General features: G+C 39.7%; 1 protein-coding gene across 1 annotated transcript in view; it reads left to right on the top strand.

Annotated features, from left to right (window-relative positions):
- The window catches only part of TMEM135 (transmembrane protein 135), a 178,410-nt gene that overhangs the window by 143,394 nt on the left and 18,264 nt on the right, over positions 1-16,752 (top strand). The window contains exons 7-8 of the mRNA XM_038177087.2: positions 14,097-14,138; positions 15,636-15,782. Coding sequence (XP_038033015.1) covers positions 14,097-14,138; positions 15,636-15,782 — 189 coding nt within the window. The remainder of the gene's footprint in view (positions 1-14,096; positions 14,139-15,635; positions 15,783-16,752) is intronic.

Here is a 16,752-nt window from a genome sequence, read left to right as displayed (position 1 = left end):
ACTTTTCCTTCTCCCCCTTAAAAATCAGCTTAGGTTCTGTAGTTGTTTAAATATTTGAGAACATGAAAGTTAGGCATTATTTAAACTTTTCTGTCTCTTGAAATGGAATAGCAGGACTTAAAGAAATCCTGAGAAACCATCTAATTTCACCTATACCCCAAGGAAGCACCACTTACACCATTCCTGTCAAATGCCTAACTCGCTCTTTAAAAATTCTAACAGTAGAGAGGCCATAACAATCTATTCCAATTGTTTTTCACCCTCCAGTGTTGTTAGAACATGTGCTGAAGAACTGCTGAAGATTGTTCCTCCTTGCTTTCCATTGCTATTTGTGTCATTGGTGGTTTCTACTTATAATACATTGCACAGGCAGTCAATGGACAGCATCCTGTTTTTTCTGAGCATCTCTTTTCTGCTTGTTATTATCTACAAATGTAAAAGGCCTCCTTTTGCTCTGTCATCTGTCTCCCCGCTGAAATTATTGACTTGCAGACATCCAGGAGAGGTGCTTGTGGAGTAGCACTTGGTACATCTTTCCAGTTTGTCAGGAAGCTGCTGATAACCGCTCTCTCACTGCTCGTCTGACCAGTTTTGTATTCACTACGAATGCTTTCCATTAGATTGTGCTTCCCTGATTGTTTTTAAGAGAAATTGTCACATGTTTCAGGGTCCAAAACAGGATTCAAATCAGTAGTGTATGACACATACTGCATTTCTTCTCCAGTCACAAAGTGTTACACAATGCTAAGCACGTCTTATTTATGTTTCTGGATAATTGTGTGTTGATTGTTACACATCCTCATGACTGTCTTCCAGGTGCTCTCAATGCCTGTTTACGTACGTTGGTTTCTCACAGTAGGCACCTTCCTCCTTAGGAAGGCAGTTGAATTGTAGTTTTGTCTAATTCCTCCTTTTCTGGCTGTATGATACTTATTGTTTAACTTTGTCTTTACTAAAAATATCTCATCTAAAACATCCTGAAGTTATGTTACCTTTTCCCCTCCTACGGGCAGAACTCTGGTTCCTACTCGTTCTGTGATTGTCCTCTAGCAATGAGATGATTTGCCGCTGGGAAGATGAAGATGATGCTACGTATTTATTAGTCAGCAAAAGCAGATGTGAACACTTCACAAGTATGCTATTAGTTATGCTCATTACCTATGCTTATCTTGAATTTAAGATCTTTTTCCCAAAATAGCAAAAGCTTGCAGGGTTAGGCCCTATCTCCAATAAAAGACCAACTTTCTGGGATTTTCCAGTGACGTGTCCATTTTGTGTGAGGTAGGTCTTTGATGGAGACACAAGAGTTAATTTCAGTTGACTTGCTGTGTGTCTGTGGCCCAGCAGAGGCAGGTTGTGCTAACCCAGTTTTCAGGACTGGTTTCATCCCTGCTCTTTGCAGTAGGACCCACTCACCCATGCGCAGTGTGATGGTGACATGGACGGGAGGGCTTCAGCTAGGCCACAGCTCACTTGGCAGAAAGATCCATGGGAAGCTGCTCTGATGATGTAGATGTACCCTCCAAGAGCTGTCTGCAGGACTGCCTCAAGGGGATGAAGTAAGGATGTGTTCAGTAGCAAGAAACCCCAGTGCCGTAGTTTGGTAGGAAACTCAACCGCCTTCCTTGGTAGCGATAAAAAGAAGATCCCCATCTTTGCCAGTAATAACTTCTCTCAGAAACTGGCCTCAAACTTGATACATTGCAAGAAAGCAACAAGAAAAGGCACAAGGAAAAGAATTCGTATTTGTCATATTAATTCGTGTTTGTCGTATTAATTGCTTGGGAATTTAGACATACTTTTTTCTTTGGAGTTACTGGACTGGTGGTAGCTGCAAAGATGCAGCTTGATGATGGCTGTGCTTAATGTGTTTTAGAAGCTATTCAAGAGTAGAGGTTTTCTGACTAAAAAAGAGTTAACATTAAGGATTTTCTGACATTATTTCTCAGCAACGGTGGTGATATGTTAGCATATGCAAGTGATTTGCATTCAGTCTTTGACTTATAGACCTAAAATGAGCTTTGGCTCTACCTTAGAGGTTCTGGCATGCCTTCCCTGTAGAAAATACTAGCCAGAACTTCTGGATGGCTTGTTTCTGCTTTGTTAACGTTGCTTATTTGCTTTGCCAAGTAATTTTACATTTGTAACGTTTAAGTTCTGGCTTCCTAGCGTGGTGTCAACTTTTTTATCTCAGCTAGTTAAAGGTAATAGATGTTTAAAATAGTTGAGAAATGGTGAGAGGAGATAATGTTTCTATAAAATCTCACAAACTGAACTGGGGTTAATAATACTCATTTCCATCTAGTTTGTGGGCTATTTTAAATGTTTATCATTCCCTATAAATCTTTTAAAAGGCAATTGAAGGTTAGAAATACCATACCATGCTTTCTCTACTTATATCATCTTATTCCCGCTGAAGTGGACATTAATTCTGGTTCCCAAAGTTGCATCAGGATAGTATATCGTACTTCTCAATCACTTCTGGAAGGATGAGTGTTCTTTTTAATATTGCGTATTTTTAGTTGACATTGATATTTGTGAGAGTTACTGAAACCCAGGTTCACACACAGCCCAAAATCTGCCTGAGCCGCTTTTCCTGTTGTGTTTGGGGGGATGAATTGCTGAGGAATATGCTGTGTTTAAAACTTTCCAAGCTTTTATAAGAAATTGGATGGAGGTAAAACAAGGTATAGTTCAAACTTTAGAGCCCCGTTCCCATTATCAAATATCATTGACAACTTTTTCATTGTGCTGAAATCTCATCAGTGGATGTTAAATACTCGATTAATCATAGGCTTTAGGAAAAGGCACTTCAGTCATATGTAGATGGATATTTTGATGAAGCATTCTAGAAATGGAAAAGCATGTAATCACATGCGTATTTAACATATCCATATTTAACATATCAATGAAGAACCACAACATATAGTTTCTATATGCAAATGGGGTTAAAAAAGTAGCAGAAGTTTTCTAATGTTATTTTTCGGTGGTGCAGTCTCACTGGATTGTATTTTTGGCGTGGCTGCATTTGCTCAGCTGCCTGGTTTAATTTCAGTGGTCCACTGGAGAAGTAGACTAAATGCTCATAACACACCATGACATATCTTACTTGCACAGCGTGGAAATTGAGGCTGATATTTCTTTCATTGATCTAAATGCCGTATTTTTTTTTCTGGCTGCAGTGTGTGAGTACATAGGAGTTAGCCAGCGCCCAGAGTTCTCTGTGCAGATAAAATGCAATGGAAATTCCATGCAGTCTCAAAGTTTGAAAACCAACACCCCTGAAATCAAACAAACAAGCAAAAAAGCATGACAGTGCCTCCCTCGGAAGCTGTCTGACTAACTAAGCATCATGAGATATCAATACATACATGTTAGACTTATGGTTTCTGATTTCCTGAGTTGTATTCTGTCCACATGTTCACATTTTGCACCGTGGAGGCACTGGAAATAACCCTGAGAGAAAATGAGATAAAGAGAGTGTCCTGGTTTCAGTTAGCACAGAATTAATTTTCTTCCTAGTAGCTGGTGGAATGCTGTGTTTTGGCTTAGGATGAGAAGAGTGCTGATAACACCCCGATGCTTTAATTGTTGCAGAGCAGTGCTTATACTAAGCCAAGGACATCTCAGCCTTTTGCTCTGCCCTGCCAACGGGCAGGCTGGAGGTGCAGTAAGAGCTGGGAGGGGACAGACCCAGGACAGGTGACCCAAACTAGCCAAAGGGGTATTCCATACCATCTGACGTCATGCTAAACAATATATAGGGGTGGCTAGCCGGGGGGAGGGGGCCGGACTGCTCGGGGTTAGGCTGGGCATCGGTCAGCGGGTGGTGAGCAATTGCATTGTGCATCACTTGTTTGTACATATTATTATTATTTCCCTATTATCACCATATTATTATTATTGTTATTATTGTTATTATTATTTTGTTATTATTATTTTCCTGTCTTATTAAACTGTCTTTATCTCAACTCACGGGCTTCACTTTCCATTTCTCTCCCCCGTCCCAGAGAGGGAGGGGGGAGGGTGAGCGAACGGCTGCGTGGTGTTTAGCTGCTGGCCGGGTTAAACCACGACAGAGAGGTGCTAACTTCATGAAACTCAGCCAGCCCAAGAAGTGGCACTCCGTGAGAAAGCCCAAACACTCTGGCAGTCTCCGTGTAGTGAGATTGTCAGCACTTGGCTACGGGCTCTGCACAGTAGTTGTAAGCATTGCTTATGTGTTTGCAGAGCAAAAGAATTGTAGGAGGATTTATTGAACTTGTAAACAAGAACAGCAGCAGCAGCAAACTCCCAGCAATAATTTTGGAAAGGTTATATTCATAAATACCATCTCATTTCACTAAGTTAAATTACTTAATCACAGAAAGTGTTTTGTGGCACCTAATTAAAATGAATATTACTTTCTTCACAATTTTGGGGGGATTCTGTGTTTTCCCTGGCGATTGCCCACGTTTGTGGCATGGAGTTCATGGTTTTTGCTCTTGTAAAAAAAAAAAATCAAAATCAGAAGCATTAGTTTTTTTTTTGTCGTTTTTCAGAGGCCACATTTAAGTGATTATAAGAGTAGGAAAGGATCAGAAGTCTGTTGCAAAGGTGGTGACACCCCACCCCAGAGCTGTGTCCCGTAGGCTTGGCCTTTGCGTTACATCATTCCAACTTTTACGAGCAGTTTCTCAAACTCTTTTTTTTTTTTTTTTTTTTCTGGTGATGCAACTTTCTATTTCAAATACGGCACCTGGATGTGCAGCACTAAAAATACAATCTATTGGAACAGCAGTGCAGTAATTTAAAATAAAACTATGTTAGAATAAAGCCTGTCCCCTTGCTTTTCTACAGTATAAGCCAAGGGAACTACTAAGGAGTGAAGTTGTGTAGCAGCACTGAAATGTGGTTCTCAAAATAGTGTTTTCTGAGACTATGCACAAATACTTTATTCACTTTGTGGTTCTTCAAGCAGTTTTGAGAATTTAATATGTTTTCAAGACTTCCTGTGATACTTAGGAACCTCAGAGGCGTATCTGCAGAGCACGGCATCGTGCCAGAGATGTGTGTGTAAACTCTGGGTAAACCAACGTGTTGCAGTCATTGCAAAGAAATATTATATTGCCAGAAATACAGATTTAAGTTTCAAGAAACTTCACAATGTGGTCATTTAGCTTGACTTTAGCAAGAAATGGATGCTGTCCTAATGCTTCTGGCACAGTACCTACTTATCACAACCTTGGTGATTTCTGCAGCATTTAACATTATAGACAATAAGAATATTTTTGAGTAACAGTCAAAATCTCACTCCAAGTCAATGTATTACAAATAACAATTCACTGATCTAAAAGTAATGCATAATTTTCAGTGTGTAACCTAAATCTGCAAAGGCCATGACGTATTCAAAACAATTGCTAACTTCTTTAAAATCTTTTTATAGCTTTTCATTTCATTAAAAGCTTATTCTGATTCAATATGCCGATTTTATTAAACGTCAGAGATACCGCTAATATAATATAAAAAATATAAATGGATAGTCTCCTCATAATCACATTTTGAAACGAAGCAAACAGCCAAACATTGCCCTTATAATCCATTTACGGGATCATTTGGGGAAAGCAAATGGTGCATCTATTTCTCTTGAATGCTGGAGTTTGTCAATTAATCTCTGGAGGAGAGGTTTGGCTAACTGAAATTTTGAATCACCTGTAAATATCATGAAGCATGTTTACAGAAACCATCTCCAAGAAGCTTAGCTGCTTTTTTTTTTTTTTTTTTTTTTCCAGTTGCAGAGAGCTAGTGGAAGCCAGAGAAAAATTTGGCAGTAGATAAATTTAGCAGAGGTCTCAGCGTAACATAGAATTGCTGCAGATGCCACCATGATTTAAACCGAGCCAAACCCAGTATGAATTTAAAATCATTTGCTTCTTAATGTCATAACAGCATGTCCTGTTGGCGACAGCCTGAGTGTCCTTATTGTTCTAACAACAATAAAACAGCATCAGTGCAACCTTAGCCCCTGAGGCGGACGTGGTTTGGTGCATGTGTCAAGGTACAGTGCGCTGAATCCTTATGCCTCTAGAGGCAGTGGACTTCCCATCTTCATGCCTGCGAGTATTTTTCGCTGTTTCCTATTTTTGTTCTGTGCCCGATTTGGAGAGTGTTTGGGGTTTGTTGCAGCAGAAGGTTACCATTTGCTTGGTTAACAAAAAAAAAAATAATAATAATCCCAAAGGTTAAAATTGGGTGGTGGAAAAATGACATCACTTTTGAAAATTCAGCAAACCCAATTGAACTAAGCAGATTAGTCCTTACTTTTATCATTTAGTCAGCTCTTTTAGTTAGTTTTAGTTTTCAGCTGTGTGGGGCAGGGGCATTGAAGAAGGATTTTGGGAAGGGGAAGTGGCAGTCTGAGTCACCCAGCTGCTGGAGAAATTGGTGTGCTTCACCTGCCTGCTGCTGAGCCCGCAGCACTGCGCTGCCGTTACCCAGAGAAACAGAAGGGCTGCATCCAGCTACAGTAATAAAAAATCTTTTTTCTCTAATCTGAGGAAACTGTGTTTACCTAAAAATGCACATTTCGGGAGCATTAATCTCTCTGAAGAAATGAGAACATGGTAAGTAGCAGGGTAATTAACATCCCCAGAAATCTGATTTCATGTTTGGCAGTAAGACACACAACATGATTAGCAATCAGATGTGAAGTGTTGATTGATAACAGCTTTGGTTTACAATTCAGAATCCAGTATTGTGATATATAACCATGGTATACAAAGCTTTCTTTTCAATTGCAGTGTCACATTCTTGCCAGAAATACAGATTTTTTTCTTAAAAAAATGTAATTCCCTGGATTCACATGAAAGCTTAAGGGGACCACAGTTCACTGTTAACTATACTGTTTGCCATCTCCATTCACTCCTTCTTTCCAAGTATTGTAAATGATGCATTCAGTACAGCTCTAGAAAATAAATGTGTTCTGCTCCGCTGTCTTACTCCTCCTTGAATGCTGTCCCTGCTTTCTCGTTCTTTCTTCATTTGGATTTTTCAGGTATTGTTTCATATTCACTGCATGTAATAGTTACAAAACCATAGTCTTTTCAAAAGATCACTCGATACTGCAGGCGTGGCTAAAGAAAATGTCATGGATACATTCTTTTACATTTTATTTAAATGCACAAAGTTAAAGTATCAATTTGATTTGGAAACGTAAGCAATGAGATTTCTCTTTGTATTTGAATCCCATCTACATTACACATTTAATGGTGTGAAATATAATTTTTATAGGAGTTTCAACCACAAGTCTTCTGACTTCTGTTATTTTTGATCCAGTTTTCAGCATGTCTTCTGAAAGCTCCGTGGTGTCCGTGGGGTACGTGACTAGGTTTTTGTTATAATTGCCCCTTGCACTTTTTTCATCTTCCTGGATTGAATAGGCAAGACCTATGAGTAATGAAAAAAAGAAAACAAACATTTAATCCAGAAAAGGGGAAATTGGGAGAGAAAATACAGTTGTAAATCATTTCTTCCCTTAAATTTGCCTCTGTGGATTTCCTCCGCACAAATCACAAGTTGTGCCTCATGATGCTGTTCAGTTGCAGAGGAGATGGCCGCGAGTGCGGTTGCAATGTTCTCTGTGCCTGTAGCTGTTATGCTTCACAACGCCACCCTCGGGAAAAGGAGAGGAAGAAATGGTTTTCCATCAGTTCCCACTTTTTTTTTTTTTTTTTTTTTTTTTCCTTGCTGAAGCAACCTCAGCATTGCTTGTGAAGGTGGCTTGCTGACCCCGGAGTGCCTCAGCAGAGGTGCTGCATTCAGGATGCTCTGGCAGTCAAGGAGCCTCCAAGGCAATAGTAAGAGAAGCTAATCACAGTCTTGGCAAAAGAGAGGATATGGAGATGTTGCATGAAGGGAACGAGGGCTTAGGTTTGATATTATGGGGAAATGTTCATGTTCACGGTAGCTGGTGAATGGAACAGACTGTTTTTGCTCTCAGCATGTCCAGGTGCCTTGACATGACGATTATTTGATGTCTCTAAGAGAGGTTGCAGTCTGTCCAGATGGACAAAAAAGTACTTACATGTTCACGCAGTGGACCATAACTTAGTTTGAAATATATTGTTCTTTTGGTGATAAGGTATCTTTGTGAGATAGGCAAGTTTTGTCTTTAATAGGGTATAGAGGCGATAAATTGAAATGGCCATAATTACAAAGAGCAAGGAAATCTCATTGAATCATCCATGTTAAAGCAACTTAACCATCTGCATTTTGGGTTCCATTGCTTGGAACTTAATGATCTTTAAGATCCCTTCCAACTCAAACTGTTCTATGATTTTGATCTCCAGTGCCCTGTGTAGTTGTAGATGTGGAAAGGAACCTCTTTTGTGTTTAGATGCTGCTCATCTGCAAGTAATGGTTTGGATCCAGTGGAATCGCATCTAAGAGCCTCACTGCTTCCAAATAGGGTGCTGCAATTTCTGCAGCAAAATTTTCTTTGATGTGCTTTATTTCTGACAAGAAAATAAATAGAGTATTCATTTTTTAAGCTGATATGAAAGTCATGCATAGCTCCCGATCTCAGAAGAGTCATGTGGAACCAAATCTACAAAGATTTGTAGAAGCCAGCTTCCCATAGATTTACCTAAATGAGGACCAAAATGCCTTTGTGCAGCCTCATTATAAACAATTAACAGCTCTGTGGAATTGGGTGTTGTTCTTAGCACAATCATAATGTTCTTCTCTGGTCCCTGAGGAGGACGTGGATATTGTTTAGCTACTTGGAAAAGTCACTACAACTCAGTAATTACAAGTCAAAATAGATTTAGTGACATGTTCAATCATAATTTCTGGAAATCTTTTTTTCCACTTGAAAATGTGTGTTCTTCCATTAGGAAAAATACTAGTAGTACATATTTCAGAAAGACATTTGGTTTCAGTTTCCTCTTTCTATCAAACTTGACTGCATTAGCTCTTCTGTTATCCTGAGCATTAAAATATTTCATTTCAAAGTAACTTTTTTTTTTTTTTTCTTTCTGCAGTTACTTCTGTGAGGAAGATCTTACTGGTTAGGAATTATTCTTGGATCCCAGAGCCTTTTGGAAAACTTATTTCCAAAAGGTAGTTTTATTTTACAGTCCCCACATAAAAAGTTAGTCTCAGAAAAATGTAGAACTGGGCTTGACTAACTCTTCTGTTTCTGTGGTTCAGAATGATTATGCGTGTCCCTGAATCTTGACTTGCTTTCTAATCCAGTTCTTCAGTGGAGCTTAATCTGTACTTCAGTCTGGTAGTCACAACCCACCTGATTAGCAAGGTGGAAAGTATCAGATCATGAGGAGGTATGGAGAATGTACTGACTCTTTGTTCATTTTAAGAAAAAGAAGCTTCTGAGAATAATGTTTAGAAGACAAAGGGAAGGGGAAGAAAATACAAAGTAGGAGTTTGACTGGGAGGAGGAGACATACTGTCTGATTTTTGGGTGGTCCTGTGTGGAGCCAGGAGTTGGACTGAATGATCCTTGTGGGTCCTTTCCAGCTCAGGATATTCTATGGTTCTAAGAGAGAAAAGCAAAAGAGATGGAAGAGGAAAAAGAGAAATGCCTGCAGAAGACAGCTCAGAAAAATGACAGCTGTTGCTGTTGACTGTTAGCCAGGATGAGAAGTGTAGACAGAAAAACAAAAGCAGGAAGGTGTAGTAACCTCTCTAAGTAGCTTAGAACAGAAAATAGATTATCCTGTATGCTCACAAAGGAGCATAGATAGCCTTCGATTCCTAATGGCAAGCAGTTTAATACAAGTGGCTGTAACTGGTGTGCTCAGACAGAGTCACATTTCATCAGATGATCCTCCCTTCCCTGTACAGCAAGGCACCTTAACTCGGAAACGCGGTCCCCCCCAGCCAGCCCTAACAGGCAGGATGTGCTGCAGTAATGTGCAAACACATGTCCTGTGCTTGCAGTGCTTCCTTCCCACATGGCCATAATGAGAGCTCTGTAGAGGAGTTTCTAATTTACTCTTACCCCGAAGGATAACATAAGCAATATGGGAATGTTGTTAAACATGGCATGCGTTGTTGCTGTGAGCTACTTTCTCCTTATGAGTTCTGTGGGTGAAAAGTGACTTGTTTCCTCAGAAGGCTTCTTGCGCAGAGTACATCAATTGGTCACGGAGAAAATCATTAGAAGGCTTATGACAAGGCGCCCTAATAAAAAAACAAAACAACAACAAAAAACATATTTGCTGGCACTCAGCCTTGCAGTTCAGTGTGGGAACTTCTTCCCACATGATGGAGGGAGAGCAGTGTAAACCCATGTACAGCACCTCTTTACATACACAAACATAAATAATTATAGTTAGTTCATGTCTTTTTGGAAGTGTAGTTAGTATCATGCCTTGGCTCTATTCCACTCTTGCTGTTTTCTTTATGAAAAAAAGTAAATGTGTGTGTGGCCCTAAGTTAAATGTATGTTATAAATACGCGTGATTAAAATTGACCCTATTGCTCATGTGCCAAAATTACCCCAGCAGGGGAATGTGGAGAACCAAATTTATTGCTGTGGCTCCTTGATTCTTCTGCTGCTCCAGCTCTAGCCTCAGCTCTTGCCAAAGCCAGGCTGAGAGCAGCGAGCATTTCTGCTCCATTATCAGGTACGCGGTGCCGGATGGGGACAGCTGGCAGAGTTATGGGCTCTGCTGGCTTTGGACCAGGAGCAAATTCCCCTTCGATGGGAAAAATCTCTGCCAGGCAGTTGTAACCAGATTATGTGCCCTTTAAACGCTTGCTTGCTGGGCAAAAACTGGTGCCGCCTTCCTACAGCCTGAGATGCTGTCCCATGACCTTCAGGGCGGTGAGAACAGCAGCAGAGATGAGCTGCACTGAGTGTACAGCTCACCCAAAATATCAGTTCTTCCAGGTTGAATAATACCATAAAAAGAAGCTTAAACATAATATGCTATTGAGATTTTTCCTGGCTCAGGGGAATCTGAAACACTAGGCACATGCAATATTTTTTACTGTGCTCATTTGCAGCTTGAATGGCTCATTGGGGGTCAGCAGCAGAGCAGGGACTCTTTAACCCCTTGAGCAATGAAGCATTAAGTAAAAGTTATTTTTACCAATTAGTAGTGGCCTGTATGAAGCAAATCATTAGTCTACAGTTATTAGCAGCCAGGTGTTCATGAAAACTACCATGTGCAGCTAGCATTGTACATTACTGTTGTTTGCAGATAGAGTCAAGGCCGGTTGCTGAATTTGTGACATCTCCAGGCTGTCTCTGTGTATTTCATTTTCTCCCCCCAGCCAAAAAGAAGCATGTTTGGAGTTGGTGTAGAGGTTTCTTTTTTTTGCTGCTGGTGTGGTATGCCTCGTGAGCAAATAAGGGAACTGCAAACTCTAAATCAGTATTCTGAAGTCCTTAATATATGGAATTCATACTATAAAGATAAATATCGTTATTGGTTACAATTTCATTTATAGGAGCAAAATTGTCGTGTAAGAGAAGTGAAAATTGCAGTGCAAATTGCCCTTAATCAAACAAATTGTTTCTCTAGGGCAAGATTTTCACACACCCACTAGTCTGCATCATGAAGGAAATTTTAGGCAGCCAGCAGCATGAATTAAATTCTATTTAAGAACTTAAATAGCTCTTTTATACCATGTTAAAAGTAAAAAATGAGAAAGTTAAAGGGAGAAAATGGAATTGTATCTTCAGTGTTACCTCCACATTGAACTGCATGTTTAGCCTTGATGTGTTTTGCAGGATTCAGACCTATAGCTCTATGACTATATAGAATAACTAATAAAAGAAGAACAGTAATAACAACTAATCAGCTTCTGATAACACCAAATACTTATTGTGCAGAACTGACTTGAAGCATGTAACTACAATGGCTGCTAGAAATCCTTCTTCATGTTTCTTGGAGTCGTGACGAGGGGCTTGGAGCGTGGCTTTCTCTTTCAGTACTTCAGATGTCTTGTGATTTTCAGCAGTGGCGAAGAAATTTCGATGGATGCCCTCCTAGGAAACAGTTTAATAAGTCCGGCGGAGGCAGGATGGTGGCGGGCCAGGCCGCGGCCTGTCAGCAGCAGCTGGTGAGGGACATCTGGTGGCGCGATCCGGCAGTAATAGCCGCATGCTCACGGCTGGAAATGCAGTTGCACTGTAGTAATTAAGGCAAAAATGTCATTACGTTTTTAATGTGATTACTTTTCCGTGTCGATATTACTCTAGAAACACTGAAGCATGTTTACATTTCAGTTTGTGTATGGTTTTAGCTTACTGGGAAAGCAGAAACTAAAGCCCTGTTCTTGAGCTGGCAGCTTGAACACATAATGTGTCCAACACCCTTACCTCAAAAGACACTTAACTTACAGCCAATTGTAGGTTTTAAAACAAACTCGTGATATTGGAGAGCAGTTCTGTGGGTAGCGTGGGTATGTGTAAACCCTGTGTCTTTGGGCTCGTAGTTCTGCCAGGGCTTTGCTGTGAGCTCTGGGTAAAGCTCCTTCCCTTTGTTTCACTCTGTCAGTCGCCCGTCAGTCCATCTCTCAGTCCATCGTTTTGTCAGAGTGCTACAGTGATTTTCAGCTTCTGAATCCCATAGGTAAAGGATCGTAAAAAGTAAAATGCTTATGTGTCTTTGCTTTCAAAGTTCTGTGTTAATTAAAGATAACAGCAAACAATGTCTGAGGTTACCATGGTCCCCTATAGAGCATATATACACGATCATTATTTTAGGTGCAATCATTTTGAAGGAGAAACTCTTTAGGATGAGTTTTCCGGTGGTCTGTGTAATTGTAACAGTACTTATGTAGCACTGTGCACATGGTGACAAAACCAAGTCCTTTGAAACATGTTCAGGGCCTTGCCCATGGGTCGAGTGCTGTGAGATTTTGCCAGCACCCTGCAAGGCCAGCATAAAGCCAGACTTTACTGATGTGTGAACATCTGTCACCACAGAACGTGTCTCAAAGCTTTCCGTGACTTCTGCCTTCTCCTGTCCAGACTTTCAAGTGAAGAGGAAGGGCAAGCAAGGGACTCTTCCTTCTTGTTAGCATGTGCAGTAACAGTTGGAATAATCATCTGTCTGCATAACCAGGGAAATGGAGCCCAATTCAAGGCCAGTATCATCACTAATGCTGAGCTGGAAGCAAGCCACTATCTCATTATGTTCCTCCTGCTGTTCTTATATATCCAGCCATCAGCAGCATGCGCTGGCCACGTGCGCTGCCTTCTGGGAACTGATGCTGTTTGGGGGGACAGGCATAGACTTTCCAGGGACGTCTTGGTCTTTGCAGGCAGAAGGAGAAGGGTTGTGTTTGTCCACTCTTGCTAATGAAGATCTTGCAACTTCCTTACGGTTTTCTCTTAGAGTAAATGAAACGGTGATGTTGATAGGCTGCTAGTTAAATATTATGTCAGGAATGCATTTTTACAATGATGTATTCACCATGCAATTTCATAAAAAGAAAAAGGGGAAAAAGTACAAGTACCAGCTCTTTGCTTTCCTATCAGCTTGGCTCTGGTGCTCTGAGAAGTCTTCCAAGAAGGATCTGTAGCAGCTGCAAGCTTCAACTGCATTCATAGTTTGTTGTGCAGAAAACAGTCAAAAATACAAAACTTTCATAGCCAGTTACAGACTCCTTACCGTGGTTATTCATATAAGAAACCTTATTGTGTGCAAAGTACAGTTATCTCAATATCAAAATTAAGTAGGGTGGGTTTTCTATTGAGGACCAGTCCTTCTTTGTCTCCTTGCAATAGCATTTATGTTTTGTTAAACTCATTTATTATTTTTTTTCTTGTAAAGTAGCGGTTCTTTGTCACGTTAAATACTTTTATTTCCCCAGTGATTTCTGTCACCAACCTTTAAAAATTTCTCCACTCTTGGTTTTGATAAAAGAGAGAAGCACTGGCATTTATATATGTTTTACCCTTTGTTTCTAAGATGTTCCAAGGCTGTGGTGACATCTGTGATGTTGGGGATAGCCACAGAGTTGTTACAGACTTGCTGTTTTCCATTAACGAGACACTGTTGTTCATCTGCAGCCTTTCAGTGTCATACTTCATCTACAAGCAATCCATTACAAAAAATATTGTTGTTTTTATATTTCAGGTGCAAAGATGGCTTGAAAGGATTTACATACTCTGCACTGAAGTAAGTAAGGAAAGTAGTTCTGGGAGTATGTAGCTTAAAGTGTGTATTTCAAGGAATTGTGCATGGTGGAAGCTGCCTTGTATGAAATGAGTTTTCCTAAGAAAAAAACTCACTGCTCTAAAAATTTCCCAACTGGGGATATGCAGCGTATTTTAAAGAAAGCATAATATGCTGGCAAGAGAGGAATGTTTTCATATTTTGGGTTATTATAGAAAGGAAATACAGGCACATGCTTACATGTTTTTGAAGGAGCGCTATCTTTTCTCTTTTTAAAACTGTGATTCATGATTCCTACTATTCTCCTGGAAGCAATGGGCTGCTATGCTTTTTCTTGGAGTTTATTTTTTGTATTTACAAAATGTTGAATGAATACAACAGTAGTTCTATGACCAGCACCCAAATGAAGCATGGACTTTTAGCATACTCCTTTGAGATATCCTGTGCCACTAAACCTTCTGTCAGTCCTAGTAATACTGGCTCTCCTATAATTTACTTTGCAATGGGACTTTCTGGTGGTACTCACCCATTTGTGGAGTTATTCAAAATTCTCCTGTCTTTGTGCCTTATGTCAGAAGTGTGAAGAGATGTTTTTTTATCTCTCCCTTACATACTCTGCTACCTGTCTCCCACTAAGATAGCCCAGTGCATGCACAGTATCAGCTTACAAAAATGAGCTGTGGTAGGTGGTGGAAAGTACAGCGCTTGCAGTGATAGTTAATTAATTGTGTGATCCAGAAATCTGGACATGGAACACTCCTATTCCAACCTGTAAAAACAGTGCTCTCTGAAATTTACTGAGAAATTCTGTCACAAACCAAATGACAAAGTTTTTATACTTTTGCCACTCTCAGCAAGACTACCTCACGACAGTGTAACTTCAAATACAGTGCAGAGTGTTAGGAAACAGTATGTCTTATCATCATGACCTCCTTTGCCCTTGATACACAGTAATTCTACATGTAGGATGAACCCGTATATTGACAGTATCAACTTCTGGGCGAAGAAAGAAGGCTGACGGTGATGCCAAGCAAAACAAAGCTGATGCTCTTGGTGAGAGCAAAAACATTTTGAAGATTAAAAAAAAAACACAACACAGATATTTTATAAAAGTTCCATAGTAATTATCAATCTTTATGCAACCCCATTTTGCTGAAGACAATTGAGATATTTCATGGGTATTTTTATTTGGTGTTTTTCTTCTGTATGGAAATGCACTTCCCCAGTAATGTTCATGTTCCTAGTTTTAAAAAGAATCCTGGCAGCAATGTTGGCCATTATGTGAATTTTTTCTAAAGTTTATGTCAGTGGATTGGTCTTTTCCAGGAGATACAAGTTTTGGCACCCATTTAGGATGCATTTTCTTTTCCATACCTGTGGGTAACTTCAGGCTTGTTGTAAAGACTTTTAGAGTTCTGTATTAGAAACTTCAGAGCCTTTATATATTTTTGAGTTATTTATATAACTGTTGTTTTATTCTCTTCTGTTTCTTTCTTTCAGGTTCATTGTAGGGAAAGAAGAAATCCCAACTCATTCATTTTCACCTGAAGCAGCATTTTCAAAAACAGATAGAAAGATAAAGCATTGTGAAAAAATATCACAACGAATGAACTTGTTGGCTCTAACAAAAAAGCTCATGGACAAAGTGTGAGTGAAAAGAAAACAAAAGAAAAACAAAACAAAATGAGTCATTTTTACTTGGCTCTTTTTAATGTTTTGTTACACTGTATTTGACAATATTATAATGCTTTTGCTTTGCATTTAAGTGTTTTGCAATTCATATTTACTGGATAAGTATCAGTATCAAATTATGAACTCTAACAAAAATGAAATTTAAGACCTGTATGTTGTATCAGGGATTCAAAACGACTTGCAGTGTGCAGTTTTCTAACAAGAGATTTTAAGTTCAGCCCATTCTGAATGGCGAAGTGGTATTTGTTTTTGCTTCAGGACTGGCTCATGTCAAGGTTCCAGTAGTGCTGGTAGTGATATTAGGAAGGGAAAGCCACAAAGCAGCGCTCTTTTTTTTAGGTCACCTTAAGTTACCATAACATAATCTTTTTTTGGGACTTACATCCCTGTATTGCATAAAGTAGAACTGCCTTAGAGTAGGACTCATAACACTGGGCCTTCCCCCTATGTCAGGAAGTACCCAGGCAAAAGTGAATCTAAAACTGTTTTACCCAAGGTCAGACCTAGACGTCTGAAGTTAGATAAGATAGGTTCCTTCCTGTCTACAGAATGCAATTTACTGTCCTTTACAATGAGCTTAAAGAAGTGACATCAGACAGCTTTTCATGCTGGCATGTTCAAATGTTCTACAGTGCTGTGCTTGATTTATCTGCTTTGGACATGTTGGGTACCACGAGGAGGCACTTGCTATAAGGACAATGGCATTACAAATAGAGTGGGGATCTGATCGTATCACACCTGTGACTTCACTTCCACTGACTTCTTCAGGAGCCAGATCTTATTTATGGCCAGATCTTTTCCTACTGATGCACAGGAAAGAAGTCTGCAAAGTGCAGTTTGTAGTGGCTTACCTTACTTGCTCACATAATGAGCCAACATTAGGGGGTGACTTCCTATGATTTGTTGTGTCTTTGAATTGAAAAAT

This window comes from Anas platyrhynchos, chromosome 1 (genome assembly GCF_047663525.1).
Source record: "Anas platyrhynchos isolate ZD024472 breed Pekin duck chromosome 1, IASCAAS_PekinDuck_T2T, whole genome shotgun sequence".
In the NCBI taxonomy this organism is placed as follows: Eukaryota; Metazoa; Chordata; class Aves; order Anseriformes; family Anatidae; genus Anas; species Anas platyrhynchos.
This window is presented reverse-complemented; position numbering and strand designations above follow the sequence as displayed.